At 40.2% G+C, this 24,797-nt stretch overlaps 1 protein-coding gene across 8 annotated transcripts in view; it reads left to right on the top strand.

Moving 5' to 3' along the window:
• Klf8 (Kruppel like factor 8) overlaps positions 1 to 24,797 on the top strand; it is a 133,377-nt gene that overhangs the window by 71,163 nt on the left and 37,417 nt on the right. Inside the window, exons 1-3 of one of the 8 annotated variants that reach the window (XM_045140469.1) lie at positions 17,188 to 17,239; positions 17,445 to 17,567; positions 17,907 to 17,947. The exons of 2 other annotated variants lie outside the window; for them this stretch is intronic. Coding sequence is in view for 4 of the 6 variants with exons in the window: in XM_045140462.1 (XP_044996397.1) it covers positions 18,094 to 18,100 (7 nt within the window). In the remaining 2 variants the exon portion in view is untranslated. Of the gene's footprint in view, positions 1 to 17,187; positions 17,240 to 17,444; positions 17,568 to 17,906; positions 18,101 to 18,706; positions 18,729 to 24,797 lie in introns of those variants that run through there. 5 more of the 8 variants (XM_045140462.1, XM_045140464.1, XM_045140463.1 and 2 more) reach the window with 5 other exon arrangements.

Here is a 24,797-nt window from a genome sequence, read left to right as displayed (position 1 = left end):
ATCTCAACTGAATAAAAGTATGAACAACATACCTTTGACCTTCCTAACCAACCAGGAATCACAAGTAACAGTTCCACCCATAGAAAGCATTGACTTATTTGCTGAGAGCAGAAAGTTATAAGCCCAAGCTATGACCCAGTAATTCACCCCCAGTACCTGGAAGATGCCAATATTAGATGCCACAAAAATATGCTTCATTCAATCCTAATACCTTAGCTAGGAGGCCCTGTTGTATCCATTCTCTCTCTCTCTTCTTTTAAATAAATGAATAATTAAAAAAAAACAGTACTCTTAATGATTTTATAAGTGGTCACTGATGGGAACTCCTGAGTAAATTGGCTGTTTTCTACATGTAAAGTTATCAATGAACATCTAACTAATGTCTCCTCTTAAACCATCTTTCCTCTGTATTAAAATCACATCATCATTGTATCAGATGAACATGCTATAAAAGTCAAAAGAACTCATAATATTTTAGAGGCATAATGAATTAAAACAAAATGTAAAAGTCAACCTAACATGTTTACTGATGCACATAATTGCAATTTGTTTCATAGCAACTAATCATATGAAGATTGGAATAACAATAAAGAATTTATTTAAATGTATAATAGACCTTAGTGGAAGAAAACACCTTTCCAAAGATAGCCATCTAGTTACAGTTGATAGAGCTGTTAAGAGACTTTTAAAGACTAGGTTAGGCTGTCATCATGAGATAGTAGAAATGTGAGATTAAAAAATTGAGTCAGGGGCTGGAGAGGTGGCTTAGCGGTTAAGCACTTGCCTGAGAAGCCTAAGGACCCCGGTTCGAGGCTTGGTTCCCCAGGTCCCACATTAGCCAGATGCACAAGGGGGCGCACGCGTCTGGAGTTCGTTTGCAGAGGCTGGAAGCCCTGGCGCGCCCATTCTCTCTCTCTCTCCCTCTATCTGTCTTTCTCTCGTGTCTGTCGCTCTCAAATAAATAAATAAAAATTAAAAAAAAAATCGAGTCAGTTTAGGGATAAGTACATGTGGACAGGATTTCACAGTAGTCAAAGGAATTTGGACTGCTTTTTCTTGAAATTCACAAAACATTTTAAAAGCTAAGCTATCACAAATATCATCCTCAAATGAGTGATTTTTTAAAATTCTCCAATTAAACAAAATTTAGTGTTTGTTTGCTTGTTTTCAAGCAGGGTCTCATTGTAGCCTAGGCTGACCTAGAACTCCTGATGACCCTCCTATCTTATCCTTCCTAACCTAATGCTGTACCATTATGCCTGGCTTCAAAATAACAGTTTTAATTAATTAATTAAATTTATTTGTTTGAGAGAGAAAGAGGCAGATATATATAGAGAATGGATGCACTAGGGTCTGTAGCTACTGCAAACAAACTCCAGACTCATGTGCCACCTTGTGCATCTGGTTTTACATGGGAACTGGGGAACTGAACCTGGAACCTTTGGCTTTGCAGGCAAGTGCCTTAACTGCTCAGCCATCTCTCCATCCTGAGTAATGATTTTTTTTTGACAACTTCTGTCACTGTAGACAATAAGCCATGGTAATTCCTTCCCCTCCCACTTTCCCCTTTGCAACTCCACTCTCCATCGTATTCCTACCCCTCTCACTCAGTTTCTCCCTTATTTTGATGTCATCTTTTCCTCCTATTGTGATGGTCTTGTGTAGATAGTATCAGGCACTGCAAGGTCATGGATATCCAGGCAATTTTGTGTCTAGAAGAGCACATTTTAAGCAGTCCTACCCTTCTTTTGGCTCTTACATTGTTATGCCACCTCTTTTGCAATGGACCCTGAGCCTTGGATGGTGTGATACAGATGTTTCAGTACTGAGGACTCTTCTGTCACTTCTTCTCAGCAGTATGGCGCCTTCTGAGTCATCCCAAGGTCATTGCCATCTGAAAAAAGCTTCTCTAACCAAAAGTGAGAGCATTATTATATGGGTATGAATATTAAGAGAAATGTTTACAGGGCAGTTTGGTAAGCATAGTATATACATTTAGCAAGACACCAGCAGACACCCATAGGGCTCATGACTTCCCCTGTCATAGGTTTTTAGTATCAGACATGTATTCCTTCCCATGGAACAGGCCTCCAGTCCAATTAGAGAGCAGTTGTTTTCCCCCATAAGATATTTTTATCTTATAAATAATATCACATTGCATATGCTTATTACACTTTTATTTTGTGCTGGAGAGATGGCTTAGCAGTTAATGTGCCTGCCTGCAAAGCCTAAGAACTCATGTTTGAATCTCCAGGTCCCACATAAGTCAGATGCACAGTGGCACAAGTGCACAATTATGCAAATGCACACAAGGGGGCACATGTGTCTGGAGTTCCATTGCAGTGGCTGAAGGCCCTGGCCTGCCAATTCTTTCTCTCTCTCTCATAGAAAAATGCCCAGTCTGTTGGATTTTCCTCAAAAATATCATTACTTAGCCGGGCGTGGTGGCACACGCCTTTAATCCCAGCACTTGGGAGGCAGAGGTAGGAGGATTGCCGTGAGTTTGAGGCCACCCTGAGACTCCATAGTGAATTCCAGGTCAGCCTGGGCTAGAGTGAGAGCCTACCCCAGCCCCCCCCCAAAAAAAATCATTACTTGAGCTAGACGTGGTGGTGCATGCCTTTAATTCCAGCACTTGGGAAGCAGAAGTAGGAGGAGGATCGCAGAGAGTTTGAGGCCACCCTGACACTGCATAGTGAATTCCAGTTCAGCCTGATCTAGAGTAAGACCATAACTCAAACAAAACATTACTTATATATACAAAATTTCTATTGCACTATAAGATGTATAGTCAAATCTTGAACCCTAACTTTGAATTCCTATGATGAACTCTTCTTTTAATGCTGCAGACCGGCAATAAAAGCGGAAGTCTAAAGTCAGTATCCTTTAGGAATGTTAAACCTTACGCCTTTCAGGGTCACGTTTGGTTTTAGTCACTTATCACTAGGCCTTCAAGGTAAAATGTGAATCTTAATGTTGTAGTCTGGAGTAATGGTGTAAAATATATAGGGTGATAATTTAGTAGTAATTATTATTATTATTATTATTGTTTTTTCTAGGTGGGGTATCATTCTAATCCATGTTGACCTAGAATTAACTATAGAGTCTCAGGGTGGCCTCAAACTCACTACGATCCTCTCACCTCTGCCTCCCAAGTGCTGGGATTAAAGGTGTTTTCCACCACGCCTGGCTCATATAGTAGCTGTTATTATTAGCTGCTTCCATAAAATTAATGTCTTAGAATTAATAATAAAAATATTTCCTTTCTCTAAACATCAGAAAAAACTAATTGCTGATGTAGAACAATAACAGAGGAGCAGGGTGTATGTTCCCATTTCCCACAAAGCAAAGCCTAGATCTGCACAATTAGTTCTCCACATGTGGTCTCTGGAATGGCTCCATCACTTGGAACTTGTTATAAGTTAGTGGAAATTCTTGGGTCCACTCAGTAATCTACTATATTAAAAGTTCTGCCAGGGGGTGGCTGGAGAGATTGCTTAGTGGTTAAGCACTTGCCTGTGAAGCCTAAGGACCCCAGTTCGAGGCTCGATTCTCCAGGACCCACGTTAGCCAGATGCACAAAGGGGTGCACACGTCTGGAGTTCGTTTGCAGTGGCTGGAGGCCCTGGCACACTCATTCCCCCTCTCTCTCTCTTTCTTGTTCTCACTCTCTCTGTTGCTCTCAATTAAATAAATAAAATATAAAATAAAATTCTGCAATTCTGCTGAGCATGGTGGCACACGCCTTTAATCCCAGCACTTGGGAGGCAGAGGTAGGAGAATCACCATGAGCTCAAGGCCACCCTAAAACTACATAATGAATTCTAGGTCAGCCTGGGCCAGAGTGAGACCCTACCTTTGAAAACTAAAAGAAAAAAAATTCTGAGGGTGAAAGCTCACATTCTATGTTTTAACTTGACATCCAGGTGACTCTGTGAGCTAAAGTGGGAGATCCATGATATACTAGAAGTTTAAGTACTATCACAAAATCTTAGTTCTGTGTGAGGCACTTGTTTTTCCCAAAAAAGAAAGATGGTATTCACAAAGCTTTAAATTTGTTCTCATTTTTTAAAAGCACAAGTTTGTATTATACAATACTTTTTGTTTCTCTTCTGTACTGGGTTATAATTGATGTAATTATCTGAATAAAGAGCTAACATTTCTAGTTTCTATATTTAATGTGATGATTTGTATTTTGGCAAAAATAATGTAAGTTAAATTATACATTCTTACTGTACTTAATTAGCTATATTGATTATACAACAAAGGCCATGTGTTTTAGTATGCTAAAATAGTTATAACACTGGATAGAATTTTTGGGGATAGTCTTAAATAAATCTCTGGATATTAAAACAATCCAATAGCAAATAACCTTTTGATCATCATGAGGAAGTTCTTCCTGCTTTATTCCTATTTTGTCATTGATAGAGAGACCTCTGTTACTCTCATTTCAACAGAACATCACCAAGGACAGATATAGATATGCAAAAATAATTATCATTTGGGAGATGTAGGTTTTCATGTATCCTTCACTCATCAATGTTGAAGTATTGATAGGCTCAGCCTTTTGCAGGAAACCACAACTTCTATGAGTTCATGAGTGTAACAGCCATGTTCTACCCAGAAGACAACATTTCACAGCCTTCTTCCTCATCCTCCTGTTCTTACATTCCTCTCCCATGAGGTTTTGTAAGCCTTGGAAGGGGGTCCCTTAGATGTCCTGTTTGAGATTGAGCACACAGTAGTTACTTATTCTTGGCAATTTTGCCAGTTATGCATCTCTGAATATCCTTTCATCCATGTTCATACAAATAACCCTAATTTAACTCAATGGGATTTTTTATTAATTAATTAGTTTTCAAGCAGAGAAACACACACACAGAGCAAGAGAGAGAGAGAAAGAGAGAGAGAGAGAGAGAGAGAGAGAGAGAGAGAGAGAGAGTGAGTACCTGGTGTACCAGGGCCTCTAACCACTGCAAACGAACTCTAGATGCATGTACCACTTTGTGAATCTGGCTTACATGGGTACTAGGGAATCAAACCCAGGTCATCAGGCTTTTTAGGCAAGAACCTTAACTGCTGATCCATCTCTCCAGTCAGACAATGGTACTTCTTTAAGGCATGAAAATAAAATGTGGAGTAATGGTAAAGAAAGCTGTTAATGGGAGGGGAAGGGGATAAGAGAGGGCAATTACAGAGAATAAAATCAAAATACATTATATGCATGCATGAAAATGTCAACAAATTTAATAATAAATTGTCATCTGGAAAAATTAATGTAAATTTAAAATATTTTCTTATCGAGATCACAAGTGTGTCTCTGAAGATCCTACAATATGTCCTGTATTATTTGATTCCAAATACAGTCAGGACAGAGAGGCATGATGGTAGTGCATGCCTATAATCCCAGCACTGAGGAAACTGGGGTAAGAGGATGAAGGCTAGTCTGGGCTACCTAGTGGGACCCTGTATCAAACCAAATAACCTAGCTAACTAACAAACCAACTAACTAACAAGCAACAAATAAAATCAGGTCAGTTGAAAAGGGCGATTATGTTATATGATCTTAGCAGAGATAATTTCCCTCTTTTTCTGGTTTTTCCTCTTTAAAATGGATATAATGATATTTATAGTGTCATTACAGGAATTATCTTACTGTGTGTAAATTCCGTAGAACAGTGCCTGGTACACAGAAGGTACCACCATTCAAGTGGGGGCAAATAATAGGGAAATGTGATTGTTTCCCCAGTTCTCATTTCTGGGGGGAAAATTGCTACCACCTACCCTTCTTCCACTGAAGCACTATCTAAATGCCATTGAAAACTGTTGTAGATCAAAGAGGTTAAAGATGAATGTTGAGCATGTTAGCATATGTACTGATAACCATAGTGAATTTTAGCTGATCCATATAGTGAGTCCATGTCTCACAAAAAGGAAGAATGCTGAAATTCATATGGAAACTTAAAATACCATGAATAATCAAAGCAATTTTACACAGAAAGAACATAGCCATATGTATTACTTTACCTGACCTTAAACTGTAAACTACAGAGCTATAGTTACAAAAACAGAAGAATGGCTATCATTAGGGAACAAATATCAATAAATGCTGGCAAGAATGTGAGGAAAAAGAAACACTTAATTTACTGTTGGTGGGAGTGTACAATGGTGTATAATGGTGCATTCACTATAGAAATCAATGTACAGGAATTTCAAAAAGCTAAAAATAGAATTACCATGTGACCCAACTATACCACTCCTAGGCATATACACAAAGGACTTTATATAATAGACTCCTGCATATCTGTGTTTCTTTCTATTTTGTTCACAATACCTAGGCAATGAAATAAGCCTGGATGTCCATCAATAGATGACTGGAAAATGACAATGTAGTTTATATACACAATAGAATTTATCTGCATCCCACCTAAAATATTCCATAATACCACTGTGGTGATTTGAATAGAATAGATGGCCCCCAATATATCCAGTTGTTTGTTTGTAGTTTGCATCTGCTGGCTACCTGGCTGGAGGCAATGTCACTGGGTGGATCTTAAGTTGTGGTAAGGGGTTTCCAATTTTAATATAAAGATATGCAAAGTGTGCCTAGCTGGAGTTCCTGAAGTGTGCTGTGGCTTTTGGCTTTAGGTTTGTACTTCTCTCTCTGTCTTTTTGGGCCTGTGAAGGCAGGCCAGCTTCTTCTGCCATTATGGAACTTCCCCTGGATCTGTAAGCTTCAATAAATCCCTTCCTCCATAACTGTGCCTGGTCTGAAAGTTCATCTCAGTGAACCTGAAGCTGTCTGCTACAACCACCATTGGTATACATGCCATGTGTTAAAAAAAATGAGATAACTTTTTCAAGTCCTTCATCTAGCAAATTCTATGATTTGATGAATAACTCTTGCTAAAATGTGTTCCTCCCAAGTTTTAATTTCAGCATATTGTGTATATTTCCTGTACTTATTAACACCATTCTGATCATTTCAGTTGTTTGCTTCCACTATGTAAACAGGTGTCATTACCTGTATTTCCATGGCAAACCATTAATCTCATCTTAGGAAGTGAATTACTACTGCTTATCTTCCTGCCATACTCATTTAAATTCATTGCTGGCCTGACTTGAGAAAATAATGCCTTGTCATTGTCATTCCATGAGAGATGGCTCTATTTGTGGTATTGATTGAGAGGTAAGAACTACTACACTAGAACTATTTGGTGGATAAAAGAACAGCAAATAAAGGATCAAGATGTAATATTTTAATAGCTGTGTTAATAGAAAGATTTTAAGGAAACACTAAGCATAAATTACATTTTCTTTCTCACCTTTATTTTCTGAGGGAAATGATAATGCTGTTGTGGGACCAAGGTTGATAGTTAACTTCCTGTTGGTTTGGGAACAATGGAAAGTGGACAATATTATTCTATTGGGAAAGTGAGAACTGTTTTTTGTGCCTTGAGGACCTTCAGGATCCCAGTACTTCTCTGGATTAGCTCAGTGATGAAGGAGTTTCTGTCCTATTTATTCATTTCCCTTTATGTTCATTTATTCATTTCATGCATGTATTTGTTAATATGAAAGCAAGAATACAAATCTTCTTGTACATTAAATAAGATCCTTCCCTGATTCAAATATATATTCTGGGGACAAGGCTAAGGATATTATCCATTTCCTGCAAGTAAGGCCAAGGCTCCCAGTTTTTCTGGTTTGACTTGGTTGCTGACTATAAAGCCTCCTCTCTCTTGCAATTTGTTGGTGCAGTAACTTCTAGAATTTAAATGATGTGAAAATCTTTGGGAGCCCAACTTCTTGTATGAAAACACACACACACACACACACACATCCCTAATCACACTTTTGCTCATAAAGTTAGCAACTGATAGTGAAACTACATTTGTTGTTATCAGACCTGCTAGAGGTAGTCTGGGATGGTGCTATGCTAGAATTTCAAACATGCTTCTCACTTATTGTTCACTTCTAAGGTGAATTTAATCATGCCTCTGGATGTTACTGAATAAGCAATGTTGTTGTTTTTCAAGTTAGGGTCTCACTCTAGCCCAGGCTGACCTGGAATTCACTATATAGTCTCAGGGTGGCCTTGAACTCACAGTAGTGCTCCTACCTGTGCCTCCCAAGAACTAGGATTAAAGGCGTGTGCCACCTCACCCAGTAAAGTAACTTTTTAATTTATTTATGAGAGGGGGGGTCATATGCACATGCCAGGACCTCTAGCCATAGCAAAACAAACTCCAGACACATGCCACCATGTGCGTCTGGCTTACTTGGGTTCTGGGGAGTTGAACTTGGGTCCTTGGGCTTTGCAGGCGAGTGCCTTAACTTATAAGCCATGTATCCAGCCCCAAACTATTTTTATTTTTTAAAATTTTTATTAGCATTTTCCATGATTATAAAAAATCCTGTGTTAATTCCCTCCCCCCCCACTTTCTCCTTTGAAATTCCATTCTCCATCATATTACCTCCCCTTAACAATCATTGTACTTACATATATACAGTATCAACCTATTAAGTACCCTCCTCCCTTCCCAAACTATTTTTAATAAATTTATATACCCATATGTATAGGGAGAGGATATAAAGAACATGTGGCATTTTTCAACATCACTGGCCAGAAGAAGACTGAAATTTTACAGATTTCATAGTTGCCATTGCCAAGAATAATATTTAAGCTTTATTTATACCTTCCTTTGTGTGAAGCACTGAGCTTTGTGGGACCTTAAATGGGCAATATTAGAACATGATTAACATTAAAGTAATGTGAGGGGTACTGGAGATTGAAAGGGTTAAGCATAGATAAGGCAGGTGGCATGGTGAGAGAAGGGAATAGAAAGATTCACTCAAAATTTAGGATGTGTGAAAAAGTCACTTGAAAAACTACTACTGTAAAAACTAATTACAATAAATAAAAAAGTAAGAGAATGAGCCTAAAGAGATTGCCTAGTGATTAAGGCATTTTCCTGCAAAGCTAAGGACCCAGGTTCAATTCCCAAGTACCCATGTAAGCCAGATGCACAAGGTGGCAAATGTGTCTGGAGTTCTTTTGCAGTGGCTAGAGACCCTAGGGCACACATTTTCTCTCTATATATCTATCTGCTCCTCTCTCTCTCAAATAAATAAAATGTTTTTTTTAAAGAACTTAGAAAAAGTATGAGAATGAATGAAGATACCCTGCATTGATTGATAAGACCACTATGAGAAACTATGGATCATCTATTAAATGAAAATGAGCCAGGTATGGTAGTACACACCTTTAATCCCAGCACTCAGGAGGCAGAGGTAGGAGGATCATGGTGAGTTCAAGGCCACCCTGAGACTACATAGTGAATTCCAGGTCAGTCTGGGCTAGGGTGAGACCCTACCTTGAAACGCCCCCCCCCCCAAAAAAAAATATAGTGCCAGATGTGGAATACCTCCTTGCAAGTTAGTGAGGGAAACCCTAGAGTACCCCTAAACTATACAGGCTATTACCATTACTCTTGGTTTCCCACCAGAACTGAACAGTAAGATCCTGTTGCTGAAGACTCCACAACCTCTGATTGCAGGATGTACAGAAATCAAGCTGGAACTGAACTGGAAGCTTCCTCCCTACCAGCTAGCTTTCATAGTGCCAGAAGGTGCTATGCAGGCTGCTGGAGGAGAAAAGTCATCAATGGCCTCTCCCAGTGGTGGACCCTGTGTACTACAATGCTGACCTTCCAGGCAAGAAGTGCCCACTGATACAATAGTGGCATGATTGGTATGGGGCTAACCAACTACTTTCTGATTAGATTTGAGACTCACCCTACAGGAAGGAATTAATTCCTAATACTGTAAACCAGGTCACTAGACCACGACTAGAGAGGCCAAGTCTTAGGCTAGAACCTACTACTATTGTTCTACTAAGCAGATGTATTGTTAAACTGCCTTCTAAATATTCATATTTATACTCACAGATTATTGCCACTTTCAGTTTGGAGCAGAAAAAATTGCTTTTTTGCAGTGGGTTAATGTATACTCTCACAACTGGTCAATTGTTGCACATTTTCTTTCTATTGAATCATTTATCTCACAACTATAAAAAATAGGCATGTGGATGATGAGGAATAAGCAAAGCAATGGCTTCCTGAGACAAAGGTGAAAGACTACATAGAGGCAAGACAAATATGCTTAGGATATTCAGCTAGCATGCAAAGAGGTAGAAAGGTGGAAAAGGAAAAGTTATACTTTTTGAGGTAGAACTCAGAAAAGCAGACATGTTTAATAATAAAGATCTGCCAGCAACTAGTGAGGGAAGGGCTGCTGAGGGATCTAAATACATTATCTCATTAACAGGATAACTATTCTTCACACCTCTTTAGCATGTCATTGTTTGAGGAATGGTCTCTTGACCAAATGATGAATTAACTCTTAAGGGAGGTAATTTTTTCTCCACCCAGGGCCAGAGGACTTTGTTCCTTTGGCAAGAAGGAAGTAGCTTTTCTCTTAATGGACCTAAACAAAGGCTCTGATACCTCCATCCTCCTCCCTTTCATATGGCATTTAAAATCATATGGAGGGGCAATTATGATATTTTCCTGATTAATGTTACCAGGGAGATGGGAAGTGGGAATTTTCTTCCTTTGATGACCTCCAAAGCTGCTAATGTCTGTGCATAAGTCACTTTCTCACTACTGTAACAACATCAAAGAAAGGGTTTAGCTCAGCCCAGTTTTGAGGTGAATTATCCATTATGGTGGGAAAAGCATGGCAGGAGCAGAAAACCAGCATCAGTTCCTCACATAAGTAAGATGGAGGCAGAAAGTACAAACACACTAAGTAGGGATAGTGTATAACACCCCACGGTCTATCCTCAGGGACATTCCTCCTACAGCAAGGCTGCACCTTCTAAAGGCCTAACAACTATTCCATATGGTACCATCAACTGGGAATTAAGTATTTAAACACTTGAGGCTATGGGAGGGGACATTTTACATTCAAACTACCTAAGAATAAGTGACTACGGAGTCAATGACTGAGCCTCATATAAGACATCTATATCATTCCTCCCTCATCCAAGGTTCAGAGAACACTGTGCAAGTATGGACAAAAAAGATCATAAGAGTTGTAGGGTGAGGAGGAAGGATGTGGAACTCTTGTCTGAACATGGCATGGCCATTGCACTCATAAATACACAGAAGCTTGGTTACTTGCACCAGACCTACACATGATGGGGCCAGTCACCATTTCTGTCATCATAGGAGAGGGGTTATGAGTGCTCACCCCTTCCCTAAGGAGCTATTGACAGTTACTGCCTGCTGGTGAATAAGAGTCATTCTGTGTAATTTTGTATCCACTAGTATGTGTTTGGAAGGAGAAAGTGTTCAGAGAGTGAAAGGCAACTGAGAGGTCTATATTATATATACATTTTTTTTTCAAAAAATAAAGAAGAGGGGGGATCTTCATTAAGAAAAATACACTGAGAGCCAGGTGTGGTAACTCACGCCTTTAATCCCGGCACTTGGGAGGCAGAGGTAGGAGGATCACAGTGAGTTCAAGGCCAGTTCAAGACCACCCTGAGATTCCATAGTGAATTCCAGGTCAGCCTGAGCTAGAGTGAGACCCTACCTTGAAAAACTGAAAAAAAAAAAAAAAAGACACTGATTCCTCTTACTCTTAGAAAGTGGTCCTAAAGCTTAAATTCGTAATCAATGTCACATTAAATTATAGTTTACTAACAGCTGTAAGGCCTGCTGGCCTGACTTCTTCCCCATTTGTTTTTGACTTTGAAATAGTACCAACTCAGACAGGATTTGATTATAAAATGAATGCAGGTTTGTCCAAAGGTGGACTCTTCCCCTTTAAAGTTCTAGTATGTAACTTCCATCATAGCCGAAGGAAGATAAGCGATTTATGAAAATGTAATGTTTCTTGAATTTTACTTTTGTTGTTTGTCCCAAAGTAGCCAGTTTTTAATGTTTATAGTTGTTCACTGTGCCTTAAATTTTTATACTTTTGTTTATGCAAACTATAAAATTTCCCACAAATGCAAAAAAATGTCACTACAACGCCTCCTCTGTGTCTGATTTAATCTTTTGACAGTTCTGTGAACTGAGTAGTAACAGTATCTCTGTAAAAGAAATAGGTGAGGAAACTGGTGTTTAGAGATGTAAAGGAACTTGCCCAAGTTACAGCTTTGTAAACTAGGCCTCTTCCCACAGTCTCTTTCTAGGCTTTCTCCTTTCCACTGAATAGATAGCCTTCTCTAAAATATCCTTATCCTTTGCTACCAGTAACCTCAGTGCTGTCCTCTGGGACACGGGAGGAACTTAACACTGGTTCGACATTAGCAGGAAGCAAAAGGTCTCCTTCTAGCTGAGCTTGCAGGGAGAATATACCCTCCTGGGAACTGAAAAGCAAGTGAGCAGGATTTTTCTATTTCCACTAGGTATGAGATATGCCCTGGATTCAGCAGCATTTTTGTTGTTCTATGAACAACAGTGGCATAAGAATGAGGATTTTTCTGTTCATATACTGCTTCACTTTCCCTCCCCACCTCCTATGTCTGCTCTACCCTGCTGGGTCTTTAAGCCCCCTTTATTTCTCCCACCCTTCCATACTTCACCCTCTTCTGCCCTATCTTCCTCTAAGCCCCAGCTCTTCAAGCCTTTTGAAATTGTTGTTTTTCTACCAGGAGCTGAGAGGGTGGAGCCCTCTTACTGAGGCTTTCTTCCTCCCCTCCCTCCAGCCCTCAGACTGGGCTCCACCCTGGTAATTTGGCAGCTGACTTTCAGTAAGAGGAAGAGAAGCTGGAAGGTGAGGAGGAAGAGGGGAAGAGAAGAACATCATATTTTGAGACCCTACATTTGAGGTGTCTGCATACTTTTCAGCTATCTGTCATTGGGCTCAACATGTAATTTCACCCTCATCTTCCTCCTCATTCTCTGAGGATGTAGAGGGGAGTTCAGGCTGCTTCTGTAAGCAGCCTCCTTTAGGCTTAGGGTGAAGTGGACATGATTGGAGATACTGCAGGTTGCTATTTACTTAATTTCTTAAGGCAGCTAAAGAGAGGAGAGCCTATAGGGCTTCATCAAAGGAGAGGCAAACATCACAACTTCTAGTTCTCCATGTCTGCTCTCTCACAAACTTTCATCTGATTTAAACAATATCAGCCACATACTGACTATTGATATGTCCATAGGCAAATTATAGGGATAGGGTAAGGCTCAGTAGTAGAGTGCTTGCTAAACATACACATTGCCCTGGGTTCAATCCCCCATTTGGTAACATAAAGAGAAATTAGAGACAATGAGTATCAAGGAAAAGTCTTATGTTTGCCACTAACTGTGGTGTTGAGGTGCATAGTTCCTTGTGAATCAACTTTGAATCCTAAAAGAGCAAGGCAGAGACCATTGAGTCTACCACACTCAAAAGGAAAATATGGACTAATAGGCTGGGTATGATGAAATCAAGGGAGACTTCATTGGAGCCCCGTGGAGAAAATGGGTGTTCTCATTTTTCCTCTGTAATATTCACTGTGTTTCTTTTTGTTTTTCAAGGTAGTGTCTTGCTCTAGCCCAAGCTGCCCTGACATTCATGATGTAGTCTCAGGGTGGCCCCAAACTCAAAGTGATCCTCCTTCCTCTGCCTTCCAAGGGCTGGGAATAAAGGCATGTGCCACCACTCCTGGCAGTCTTTTTAAAAGTATTTTATTTATTTGCTTATTTGTAAGCAGAAGAAAGAGAGAAAATGAGAGACAGAGTGAGTGAGTGAATGGGTATACCAGGGCTTCCTGCCACTGCTAATGAACTCCAGATGCATGTGCCATTCTGTGCATCTGGCTTTATGTGGACACTGGGGAATCAAACCTGGGTCATCAGGCTTTGCAAGAAAGCACTAACTGCTGAGCCATCTCTCCTGCCCCCCACTATGGTTCTTGGTATAGCATAGGTGCTCAAGTATATTATTGATTATATATAAGACTATAGTAGAATGGATGGGAAAGAATCTCAAGTTTATTTATTTAAGGTTGAAATTTTTCATATTTTATTTATTCATTCATTCATTCATTGGAGAGAGGGGGAGAGAGTGAAAGAATGGGAACACCATGGCCTCCAGCCACTGCAAACAAATTGCAGATGCATATGCCACCATGTGCATCTGGCTTACATGGGAATTGATCCTAGGTCCTTAGGCTTTGCAGGCAAGTGCCTTAGCCACTGAGCCATCTCTCCAGCCCCAAAGTGTGAACAATTTACTTCATGTATTTCAAAGTGAATTTTCTATATGACATCAAGTGATCTACATAAATAAAGTTGATGTAGATAAAAACTAAGTCATAAAATAAATTATATAACCAGAAAGACTTTTAATAAGAACACAAACTGTCTGGGTGTCTCAAATGGATAAGTCTTCTTGAGAAGTCTGTCAAGATTGGGCAAGGATTTCATGATGACCTAAAAGCACATCTAGCCAGACAGGGAATTCTAGTAGCTACTATCTTCAAGTTTTTACTACAAATATGTATCCATCTTCATTTTCACAATGCAAGGAGCATATCCACTCAAACCTAATACTTTCCAATGTCACTGAAAGTACCCTTGTAGTGAAAATCTTTTGTTGAAAAGTACTTTCCCAAAATTTTAAAATTTAATTAATTAATTTATTTGTGTATATGAGAAAAAGAAAGGCAGAGAAAGGGAGAGAGAAAGAGAAGGGGACACCAGGGCATCCAGCCACTACAAATGAACTCCAGGTGCATGTGGTACCTTGTACATCTGGCTTATGTGGGGAATTGAACCTGAGTTCTTTGGCTTTGTAGGCAAGCACCTTAACCACTAAGCAGTCTCTCCAACCCTTCCCCAAATCTTATACATTAAGATACTAAGACTTTAGGAAATAAAGTGACAAACATAACATGTAGCGTTTCCCACTGTATCAGTGTTAATATGTCTGACCTTGAAAACTGGGCAGACATCTAGGCAAGGTTGGAAATATGGTATAAGTGAGTTAGAGAGTCATTTGTAAAACTACTACTATGGGGACAGTATTTCATGAAACAAGTACATATGTATGCTTTTTAATCTCTTTGGTTTCTTCATCTGAAAGCAGTGTTACTAAGAATACCTGTCTATAGCACTTTCAGAAGGATTGAATGAGGCTTAGAACAGAATTCAGGATATAGTTAATGCCCTTGACTATTGTTAATAATGATACCTAACATCAAGGAAAATTACAGAAATGATAACAACTGTTGCCTAAACTCAGGGATTTTGTAGTTTAAGAAGAAGCAGTTAGATCAACAAATTGGTGTCCTGGGGTAGAGAAGGCCATGGGTGGAGTCTAGGCCCCTTCAGGCAGATATAGTAAGGTGTGCTAAGGCATAGAAATTAGAAACAAACTGGGAATCTTAAGGATTTAGAATCCAGGTAAAATCCAAACTAGATCTGCGAAAGCCCTACTGCTTGAAAGGTAGGCAGAAGCTAGATCTCAGCAGGTTACAGAAAGAGTACTAAGGCACTGCCTTGAATGTTCGAGTACATGGTAATGCCATTCAGGTGGTAGGTGTGCTAGAGGAAGAAGAACAGATTGAGGATGAAAAATATGAGATGTTTAGAATATATTCAGGTAAAAATAATTAAGGAAAGGGATATACAAGTGAGACACATACTGAATTGTAGCCCTCACTTTCCTTTTTTTTTTTTTTTTTAAAGAAACTGGATATGGTGGTGCTTGCCTGTAAATTCAACACTGGGGATGCTGAGGCAGAAGGATGCTGAGTTTGAGGCCAGTCTGGACAGTGAATTCAAGGCTTCCTGAGCCCCATAGTGAGACAGTGTCTCAAAAAATGAATAGGAAGGGGGCTGGAGAGATGGCTGAGCGGTTAAGGTATTTGCCTGCAAAGCCAAAGGATCCCAGTTCGACTATGCAGGACCCATGTAAGCCAGATGCACAAGGGGGCACATGCATCTGGAGTTCTTTAGTAGTGGCTGGAGGCCCTGGTGTGCCTATTCTCTATCTTTGTCTCTCTCTCTCTCAAATACAGAAATAAAATATATTTTTTTAAAAATTACTAGGGATACTGCATGGTAGACCACTTGCCTAGCATACACAAGTCATGGGTTCAATTCCCCAATACCACTAAATGGGAGGGACACAAAGTAGTATAGTAGTACTTATTTTACAGAGCTGTTGCCAAGAATAAAGGAGAAGTGTATGGTGATTGTAAGAGTACCTAGCCCAGTGACTTATCCATATTAAATGCTGACTATGTAGTGGCTATTATTAATTCTGTAGCCTTGCTGCTCCCTCCCTTCCTCTCCTTTGTTTCTTGTCTCTTTTTCCTTCCCTTTAAAAGAATTGAAGTAGGGAAGGAACAGTGAAAGGGGGTTGTGATTGCTGTGACTTCCTGGTTTCCCATTAACAAGAACTAGAGAAGGACTCTAAGGCAAAGGCTTCTATCCTATGGATTCAGCTCTACAGGGATCTTAGCCAGTGCTTAGCTGAGAGGCGATCTCAGGGGGTTGAGAACTCTATTCTTAGAGAGCTGGTATCTGGGAGACTGAGGAAACCTTTCTGAAGTGACCCTGCTGGGTCACACAGTATTTGTCATTCATCTTCAACTCCTCCTTCTTAGCTCCCCCATCACCCTAGCCTCCTCTTACATATTGCCAGAAAATACACCTAGCTTCAATTTTCTCTCCTCTTAGCGTCATCCCTGAGATGATATTGTGACCTCACTGTCCTTGCTGGTGTCACAGTTACCATGGAGAACTGCAGGACAGATACTGCTTCCAGTTGTGAGCTTTCTGGTACTCCCCTCTCACGTTGCTTTTCTTCGTAGACATCCTTCGGTTCTAGTCACCACACCCATCTTACCCTCCCCTAGATAGCATAATCTAAAGGGACAGGTGACCAGGTGTGCGCTCAAAGGCCTCTGTCTGGGACGGAGGATGAACTGAAACTGATTCCAGTTGTACCTGCTGCTGCTGCTGCTGCTGTTGCTGCTGCTGCTGCTGCAGACCGAGGAGGCAGCTGCCAGGGGCGAGGCCAGTTCTCGCCGCCGCCCAGGGCCCCGCCCCACCCCTCCCATCTCCCTCCGCCTTCCCAGCCCCACCCATCTCCATCCCCTCCTACTTCGCGCTCTCCTTTAGCGGCCACTTGTCCCTTTTAAGGAACTCCACCCTAGGTGGAGTCCTCCGGATAGTCACACCTCTCTTTTCGGCCTAGTCAGGCAGAGAAAGACCGAATCACTCCACCCACTCAGGTTTCCCAGCGAGTGCTTCTCGTTCTTATCCTTGAGGGGCGCCACATCCCCAGTGGGGCAGCTAGGTGCCTCCAAGAAACCGAGGCCCGGCAAGAGTTGCTGCCGGTTTTTTTTTTTCCCCCCCCCGCTGAAGCCCCTTCCCTGGCTGGTGTTTTCCTATATGTTTCGACCAATCGTCGGCATCTTCTCCCTTCTTTCTTTTTAGGGAGGCGCTGGGGTGTGTGACGGTCACCGCGACGTTGAAGGGATCCTCTTGTGGTGTCTCCTCGTGGGTTCCTGTCTTGAGTGACTCCTCTGCCTCAACTTTGTGTTCAAGTAGTATTTCGAGGTTTGGGGTGGTTTTCTTAGCAACCCGCCCCCCCATCCTTTTCAAGGGTGTGAGGAGTTCAGAGGATGGGTGGAGAATGGGCTTGGCCGGAACTGAATTGGTGGAGGTAAAAGGGGGAACGGAGTATCTTCCGCGTTGGCCACTTCGACCCACAGAACACACTTTATTTTTAGCCGAGGAAAGGCAGCAGGGGAGAAATTCTTTGAGGAAATCTGTTCTGCCAGCCCCGATTTGGGGGTTGGATGCTTAAAAGCTTTGTTTGCCTTGTTCTGAGGGTGGCCCAGCTGGGTCTGAATTGAATCGACTCCTTCCCTTTTCGTCTTCCCCCTCGTTTTCCAGCCAGGAGCAAAACGGGAAGGTGGGGGACCCAGACAGAGAAGGTGAGAGAGCGTCGCCTGGCGCGCTGCTAGATATGGGCGAGTGTGTGGGGTACCGCTGTCTTGAGATCAGCTTATGAGTGTGAGTCTCTGGGCGCACCGGAGGACGGCATGAGCTCCGGACACTTCAGGAGTCCTCAGCTAGAGACATGGGCGGTAAGTGACACTAGGATTGAAATCCACCCACTCTCATCTCTCCGTCTAGATTCTAACCCTAACCCCCACACCTCACACACCCACTTCGCTTTGGATTTTAGCGGCGAGGGGGTGGGGGAGCGGAAGGGTGAGACCACGACGTGGAATCAAATCCAGGGAAAATGATTTTGCTGAAGGGCTGAACAAAAAAAAAAAAAAAAAAAAAAAAGGCTAGAAGGAAGAGTGTTCAGCGGGTGGGGAGGGGGAGCTCGTGGCAAAAGTGAAAAAGGATAAGAATGGAGAGATTGGTCTAGTTTAGTACAGCCTGACTTGGTGCTTTCAATCCTGCATAAGCGGTACGTTTGTCTTCGCCGCACACGTTCAGTGTCTCTGCGAGAGAGAATAGGAATCAGATGGCCAATGATCCCAGTTAACGCCCCCTCTCCTAAGCGGTAGCAAGTACCTTAGAGATGCTTCTCAAAACTGGGAGGAGGGGCCCAGGGAGTCCAGGCTTTTGGGGACACAGATCGCAAGACCTTGAGGGAGGAGTTGCTTAGGGCGTGCCAGCTCTTTAAGGAGGGGCTGAGCTTGGTTGGAGGAGGAAGCCAAAGCAGAAGCCTTGCCCAGGCTCAGTAAGACCCGGCCAAGGGTAAGTGCCTCCGTGTAGGTGGAGGAACTGCGTGGGGGTGGAGGGGGTGGGGTGCTTGCTGTGCAGCTAATGGACTTGCTCAGCCACTTGGTGGAGCTTTTTGTGAAATTTTTCACTAACAATTTGGGGGAAAATTAAATCACATCCAAACAGGTGGCCAAAGGAACTCCAACACCTTATTTCTACCAGTATTGTCTTTCTTCATTGCAAAGGAAAGTATTTACAAAGCACCTGTGTGTCAGTGTAGTAGTAACTGGGCCAAAAGAATACTCTGTAAATTTGGATTTTAAACTGAAGAGACTGTGGTGGTTGGGGTACCACCAGACTAGTTGTGGAACCCTGAGCATTCGTTTCCTCGCTACAGAATGTGTATTAATAATTCTTCTTCCAAAGATACTTGGGTAGATTATAAATACCACAGTGTGTATGACAGACTGCTGCTTGCTGTGTCCTTTACTTTCTTTTCCTACTCAGTTTGGGGCTTTTTCTCTGGAGCACGCTGATAGAACTAGTACTTTGCTGATCTTAAGATACGGCTTAAGAACTTAAAGAACTTAAGAACTTAAGATATGTCCTTAATAACTGAAAGGAGACTTGGGAAGTTTGAATAGCTAGTCCATACACAGAAACTGCAATATATGGTTTATCTGTTTGCATTCAACATTGTCCCCACTGGACTTTATCACCCATAAGAAAATAGTCACTAATCAGCCTGTTACCTCATTCTTTGGGCAATTTAACCAGAATAACCTTTTGATAACAAATTAGTGACTTAATTCTATTCTACAAATTTGGGGGAACCCTTATGAGTGAGATATTAACCATTGATAAACTACTGAAGCACTGTAGAACCCTTTTGCTTACACTTTCAGGACACACTGGAAAGAACATTCAAGGAAAAACACATGAACATCACCACAATCACTCTCATTTTTCTAGTATGTGCACTTTAGAGATGAGCTTCTGAGTGGTTTGGCTATCTGATTTCCAGTTACCTAGGTGCCAGGCCTAATCTAGTTACCACTCATCTTTCCAGATTACCTGTTTCTGGTATAAGGTAGTAGACATGGACCACTCATCCTTTCTTTTCTTGGCAGGGGCTTTATTATTGTTTGATGTATTTATATATTTAATTTGGCCTTGAAGTCAGTTGTACTTTCTGAGCTCAAGTTGTTGACTGATGAGAAAACTGCCTTTGAATACATAATTCATATAGCACATGTATATTGCCATGCCACATATTAGGCACTGAGAAAATATCATATTATTTATTTATTTTTCTGGCACTGAGCATTAAAGCCAAGGCCTAGAATATCCTCAGACTTCTTAAAAAAATGAAGCTGTGTCTTTATATGTAAGCAGACTAGCCTTAAATTTGCAATCCTCCTGCCTCAGCTTTTGAGTGTGATAGTGTGCACTTTCACAATCATAGGCATATTTTTAAAGCTCATTTCCTAGTTTCTGTTTTAATTATTTTAATTATTATCCCCACCCAGATCCTAATCTTTCTTTATGCCCTACTTGGTCACTGGCCTCCACAGTGGATCTTTCTTTTTTCTTTAGCTATTATTCAGATATCCCTGTCTTTTTAATTGATACCACAAATAAACCATCTTATAATGTACTTATTTTCATGACTTTTCTTGGGAACTTTTTATATTATACCTTCCATCATTAATCCCAACTTAAAATAATTTCTATGAAAACTTCCTTGTCCCTGTTATCTAGAAATCTTTTCTGAGACCCCATATCACTGGTCCTGCATTTTCTAGAAACTGTATTACTCTCTATCCTGAATTTTGACATATGTATATATATAAAAAGTATAATATATATATATATATATATATATATATATATATATATATATATATATACTTTACCAACCCTTTTTCAGACTATGAGGTGCTTGATGACATGTAATATTGTATTTTCATACTACTAGCCTTTCTCATACTATTAAATGGTTTGTAGATTATATTCTAAAGTCTTGTTCTAAAATTCATATTTTTAATAAATTATTAAAATCTGATTGGGATGATTACAATTTAATTCTAAAGTAGAGTATATATAGATGACTAGCATTGTGTTCAGTTCATTGATTGATCCAAAGACAATGTGAGACCATATTTGATTTTCTTTCTGACTTTTAAAAATATTTCTACTTATTTATTTGAGAGAGAGAGAGAGAGACAGAGAGTAGGTGAGTATGGGTGCATCAGGGCCTCCTGCCACTTCAGACCAACTCCAGTTGCATGTGCCACTTACTTTGTGCATCTCACTTTATGTGGGTACTGGGGAATTGAACCTAGGCTGGTAGGCTTTGTAAGAAGCACCTTTAACCATGGAGCCATCTCTCCAGCTCCTTTTCTAACTTATATATTGACATTAAAATATTTTAAAAATAATTTTATTATTTATTTGCAAGTGGGGGGAGAGAGTATGAATGGGCATACAGGGGCCTCTTGCCATTGCAAAGTCCAGATGCAAGCACCACTTTGTTTGTATGACTTTATGTGGGTACTGGGGAACTGAAACCACACTGCCAGGCTTTGGAAGCAAGCACTTTTAAACACTGAGTCATCTCTCCAGCCCTATACTGAAGTTTGTATTTAGATTTTATACCTAGAAATTACATGTTGACCAATTTATTATTCCCAATGCAACTTTATCATCTACGTTGTTTCTTTATCTTTGACATGATGTGCTAATTTATGATTATGAACACTAGGTCTAATATGTGTTTCATAAGTGAAGGATCTCATCATTTTTGTAATGGTAAGAACTTTGTTTTACTTTAATGTTGCTGTGTATCTATAGAAAAGAAATACAGATTAATGGGAAGAAGGTGGATACAAATTTTATACTTTTTTTTTTTTCAGTTTTTCGAGGTAGGGTCTCATTCTGGTCCAGGCTAACCTGGAATTCAATATGTAGTCTCAGGCTGGCGTCGAACTCACAGTGATCCTCCTACCTCTGCCTCCCGAGTGCTGGGATTAAAGGCGTGCGCCACCACGCCCAGCCGGATACAAATTTTGAGAACATGCTAATTGCTCTATGTAATGTCCTAAAAGATGTTAAATGTGCATGTAGGTAAAATAGATGCAATGTGAGCAAGTCAAAATCTGGGATTTTAGGATATTTTTATTTATTTATCTCATTAGTTATTATTTTGTTGAAACAGTTTCCTGTAGCCTAGACTGGCTTCCAATTTGCTATTTAGCTGAGGATGACCTTGAGCTCCTTTTCTTATTCTCTACGTCCTAAGTGCTGGGATTACAGGCCCATGTCTGGTTTTTATGTTCTCTTTTGAGACATTATCTGTATAAGACTTCTGCTTATTTTAAAATACAAGTTATTATGTTATTGTTTTGAATATCTTAAATAATCTAGGTATTAGCCCCTTGTCAGATACATAATTATGAATGTTTTCCTGTTTTGTAGGCTATTTCTTCACTTTGTTGATTGATCCTTTTGTTGTATAAAAACTGTATAAACAGTTTGGTGAGGCTGGGTATGGTGGCACACGCCTTTAATCCCAGCACTTGGGAGGCAGAGGTAGGAGGATCACTGTGAGTTTGAGGCCACCCTGAGACTCCATAGTGAATTCCAGGTCAGCCTGGGCCAGAGTGAGACCCTACCTTGAAAAACAAAAACAAAAACAAAACAAAACCAGTTTGGTGTAATCCCATTTGTTTATTTTTGCTTTTTTTAAAATTATTTTTAAGCATTCATACATGTATATATTATATGTTGAGGACTTTTAAAATATGAATTTAACAGAAAGAGAGAGAATGTGAGCACAGTAGGGCCTCATACCACTGCAGAAGAGCTCTAGATTCATGCACCACTTTGTGCATCTGGCTTTACATTGGTGCTAGGGAATCGAATCCAGGTCATCAGACTTTGCAAGCAAGCACCTTTAACCACTGAACCATCTTCCCTGACCAAGTTTTCATATACATATATTGCATTTTGAGCATATTTCCCTTCATACTCCTCTAGTCTCCATTTTTTCATACAAACCACAAATGAGGGAAGACATATATTGGTCTTTCTGAGGTGGGCTTAATTTATTTATTATAATTATCTCCAGTTACACCCATTTTTCTACAAACTACGTGATTTCACTCTTCAGTATGACTGAAAAACAATTCCACTGTGTATTTATAGCACATTTTCTTTTTTCATTACTCTTTTGTTGGACATCTAGGCGGTTTCATAATGTAGTATTGTGCATCGTGCTGCAATAAACACTGATGTACAAGTATCTCTGTGATGACTTGGAGTACAAGTATCTCTGTGTTGACTTGGAGTCCTTTAGGTAAATACCCAGGAGCAGTATAACTTGGTCATATACAAAATCTATTGTTGGTTTTTGGAGAAACCTTCACACTAGTTTCTTTTTTTAAAATTTTTTTGTTCATTTTTCTTTATTTATTTGAGAGCAACAGACAGAGAAAGAGGCAGATAGAGAGAGGGAGGGAGGGAGAGAGAGAATGGGCGCACCAGGGCCTCTAGCCACTGCAAACGAACTCCAGACATGTGCACCCTCTTGTGCATCTGGCTAACGTGGGTCCTGGGGAATTGAGCCTCGAACTGGGGTACTTAGGCTTCACAGGCAAGCACTTAACCACTAAGCCATCTCTCCAGCCCCTTCATGCTAGTTTCTATAGTAGCTGAACTTAACATTCCAAACAACAGTGTATAAAGTCTTCATTTTTTCTACACACTTGCCAATATTTATTATTTATTTATTTTCTTAAAGATTATATTCTAATTGGGGTAAGATGGAAATTTAACATGGTTTGAATTTGTGTTTCTTTGATGACTAGTGAAGTTGAACATTTTATCACATGTTTAGTGACCACATACATGCCATCATTTAAGAATTGTTTATGAGCCCATTTATTAATTGGATTTAATATCATACTTAGTTTTTCTCTATTTTAGATATTAATTTTTTCAGATGTATGGGTAGTAAAGATTTTTCTCCCATTCTATAGGTTACCTCTTCACTCAACTGACTGTTTCCTTTGCTTTACAGAAGATTTTTAATTTCATGAAATCTCACTTGTCAATTGTTGGCTTTATTGCCTGAGTGGATAGAGTTCTATTAATAAAATCCTTGCCTGTGTCTGCATCTTGAAGAATACTCCCTATTTCTTGATTAAGTGATTTCATAGTTTCAGGACTTGTATTGATACTTTTGATATATCTGCAGTTGCTTTTTTTAAAAATATTTTTTGTTCATTTTTTATTTATTTATTTGAGAGTGACAGACAGAGAGAAAGACAGGTAGAGGGAGAGAGAGAGAATGGGCGCGCCAGGGCTTCCAGCCTCTGCAAACGAACTCCAAAAGCGTGCGCCCCCTTGTGCATCTAGCTAACGTGGGACCTGGGAAACCGAGCCTCGAACCGGGGTCCTTAGGCTTCACAGGCAAGCGCTTAACCGCTAAGCCATCTCTCCAGCCCCTGCAGTTGCTTTTCATGCAGTGAGATTTAGGGGTCTACTTTGATTGTTAGACATGTGAATATGCAGTTTTTCCAGCACCATTTATTGAACATGTTGTATTTTCTATAATGAGTATTTTATCAAAAATCAACTGGGGCCCTGTAGAAATAGCTTAGCAGTTAAGGCACTTGCCTACAAACTCAAAGCATCCAGGTTTGATTCCCCAGAACCCGCGTAAGCCAGATGCACAATGTGGCACATGCATCTGGAGTTTGTTTGCAGCCACTGGAGACCCTGGAGTGCCCATTTATCCTTTACATGTATTTATATCTGGGTCTTCTATTCCACTGATCTACATGTCCCATCTACATGTACCAGTGCTATGCTGTTTTTGCTACTAGGGGACTATAGTATAACTTTTAATAAGGTATACTGAAACCTCTAGGATTATTATTTTTGCTCATGATTGTTTTGGCTATCCAGGCTCTTTTATTCTTTCATATGACTTTTAAGATGATTATTTTTTCTATTTCTGTGAATAATGACATTGAATTGGGCTTGCATTGAACCTGTGGGTTGCTTTTGGCAAGAGTCTCACTTTCATAATATTAATTC

This window comes from Jaculus jaculus, chromosome X, assembly GCF_020740685.1.
Source record: "Jaculus jaculus isolate mJacJac1 chromosome X, mJacJac1.mat.Y.cur, whole genome shotgun sequence".
NCBI lineage: Eukaryota > Metazoa > Chordata > Mammalia > Rodentia > Dipodidae > Jaculus > Jaculus jaculus.
Note: the sequence above shows the minus strand (reverse complement) of the source record. Positions and strands in the feature narration are given on the sequence as shown.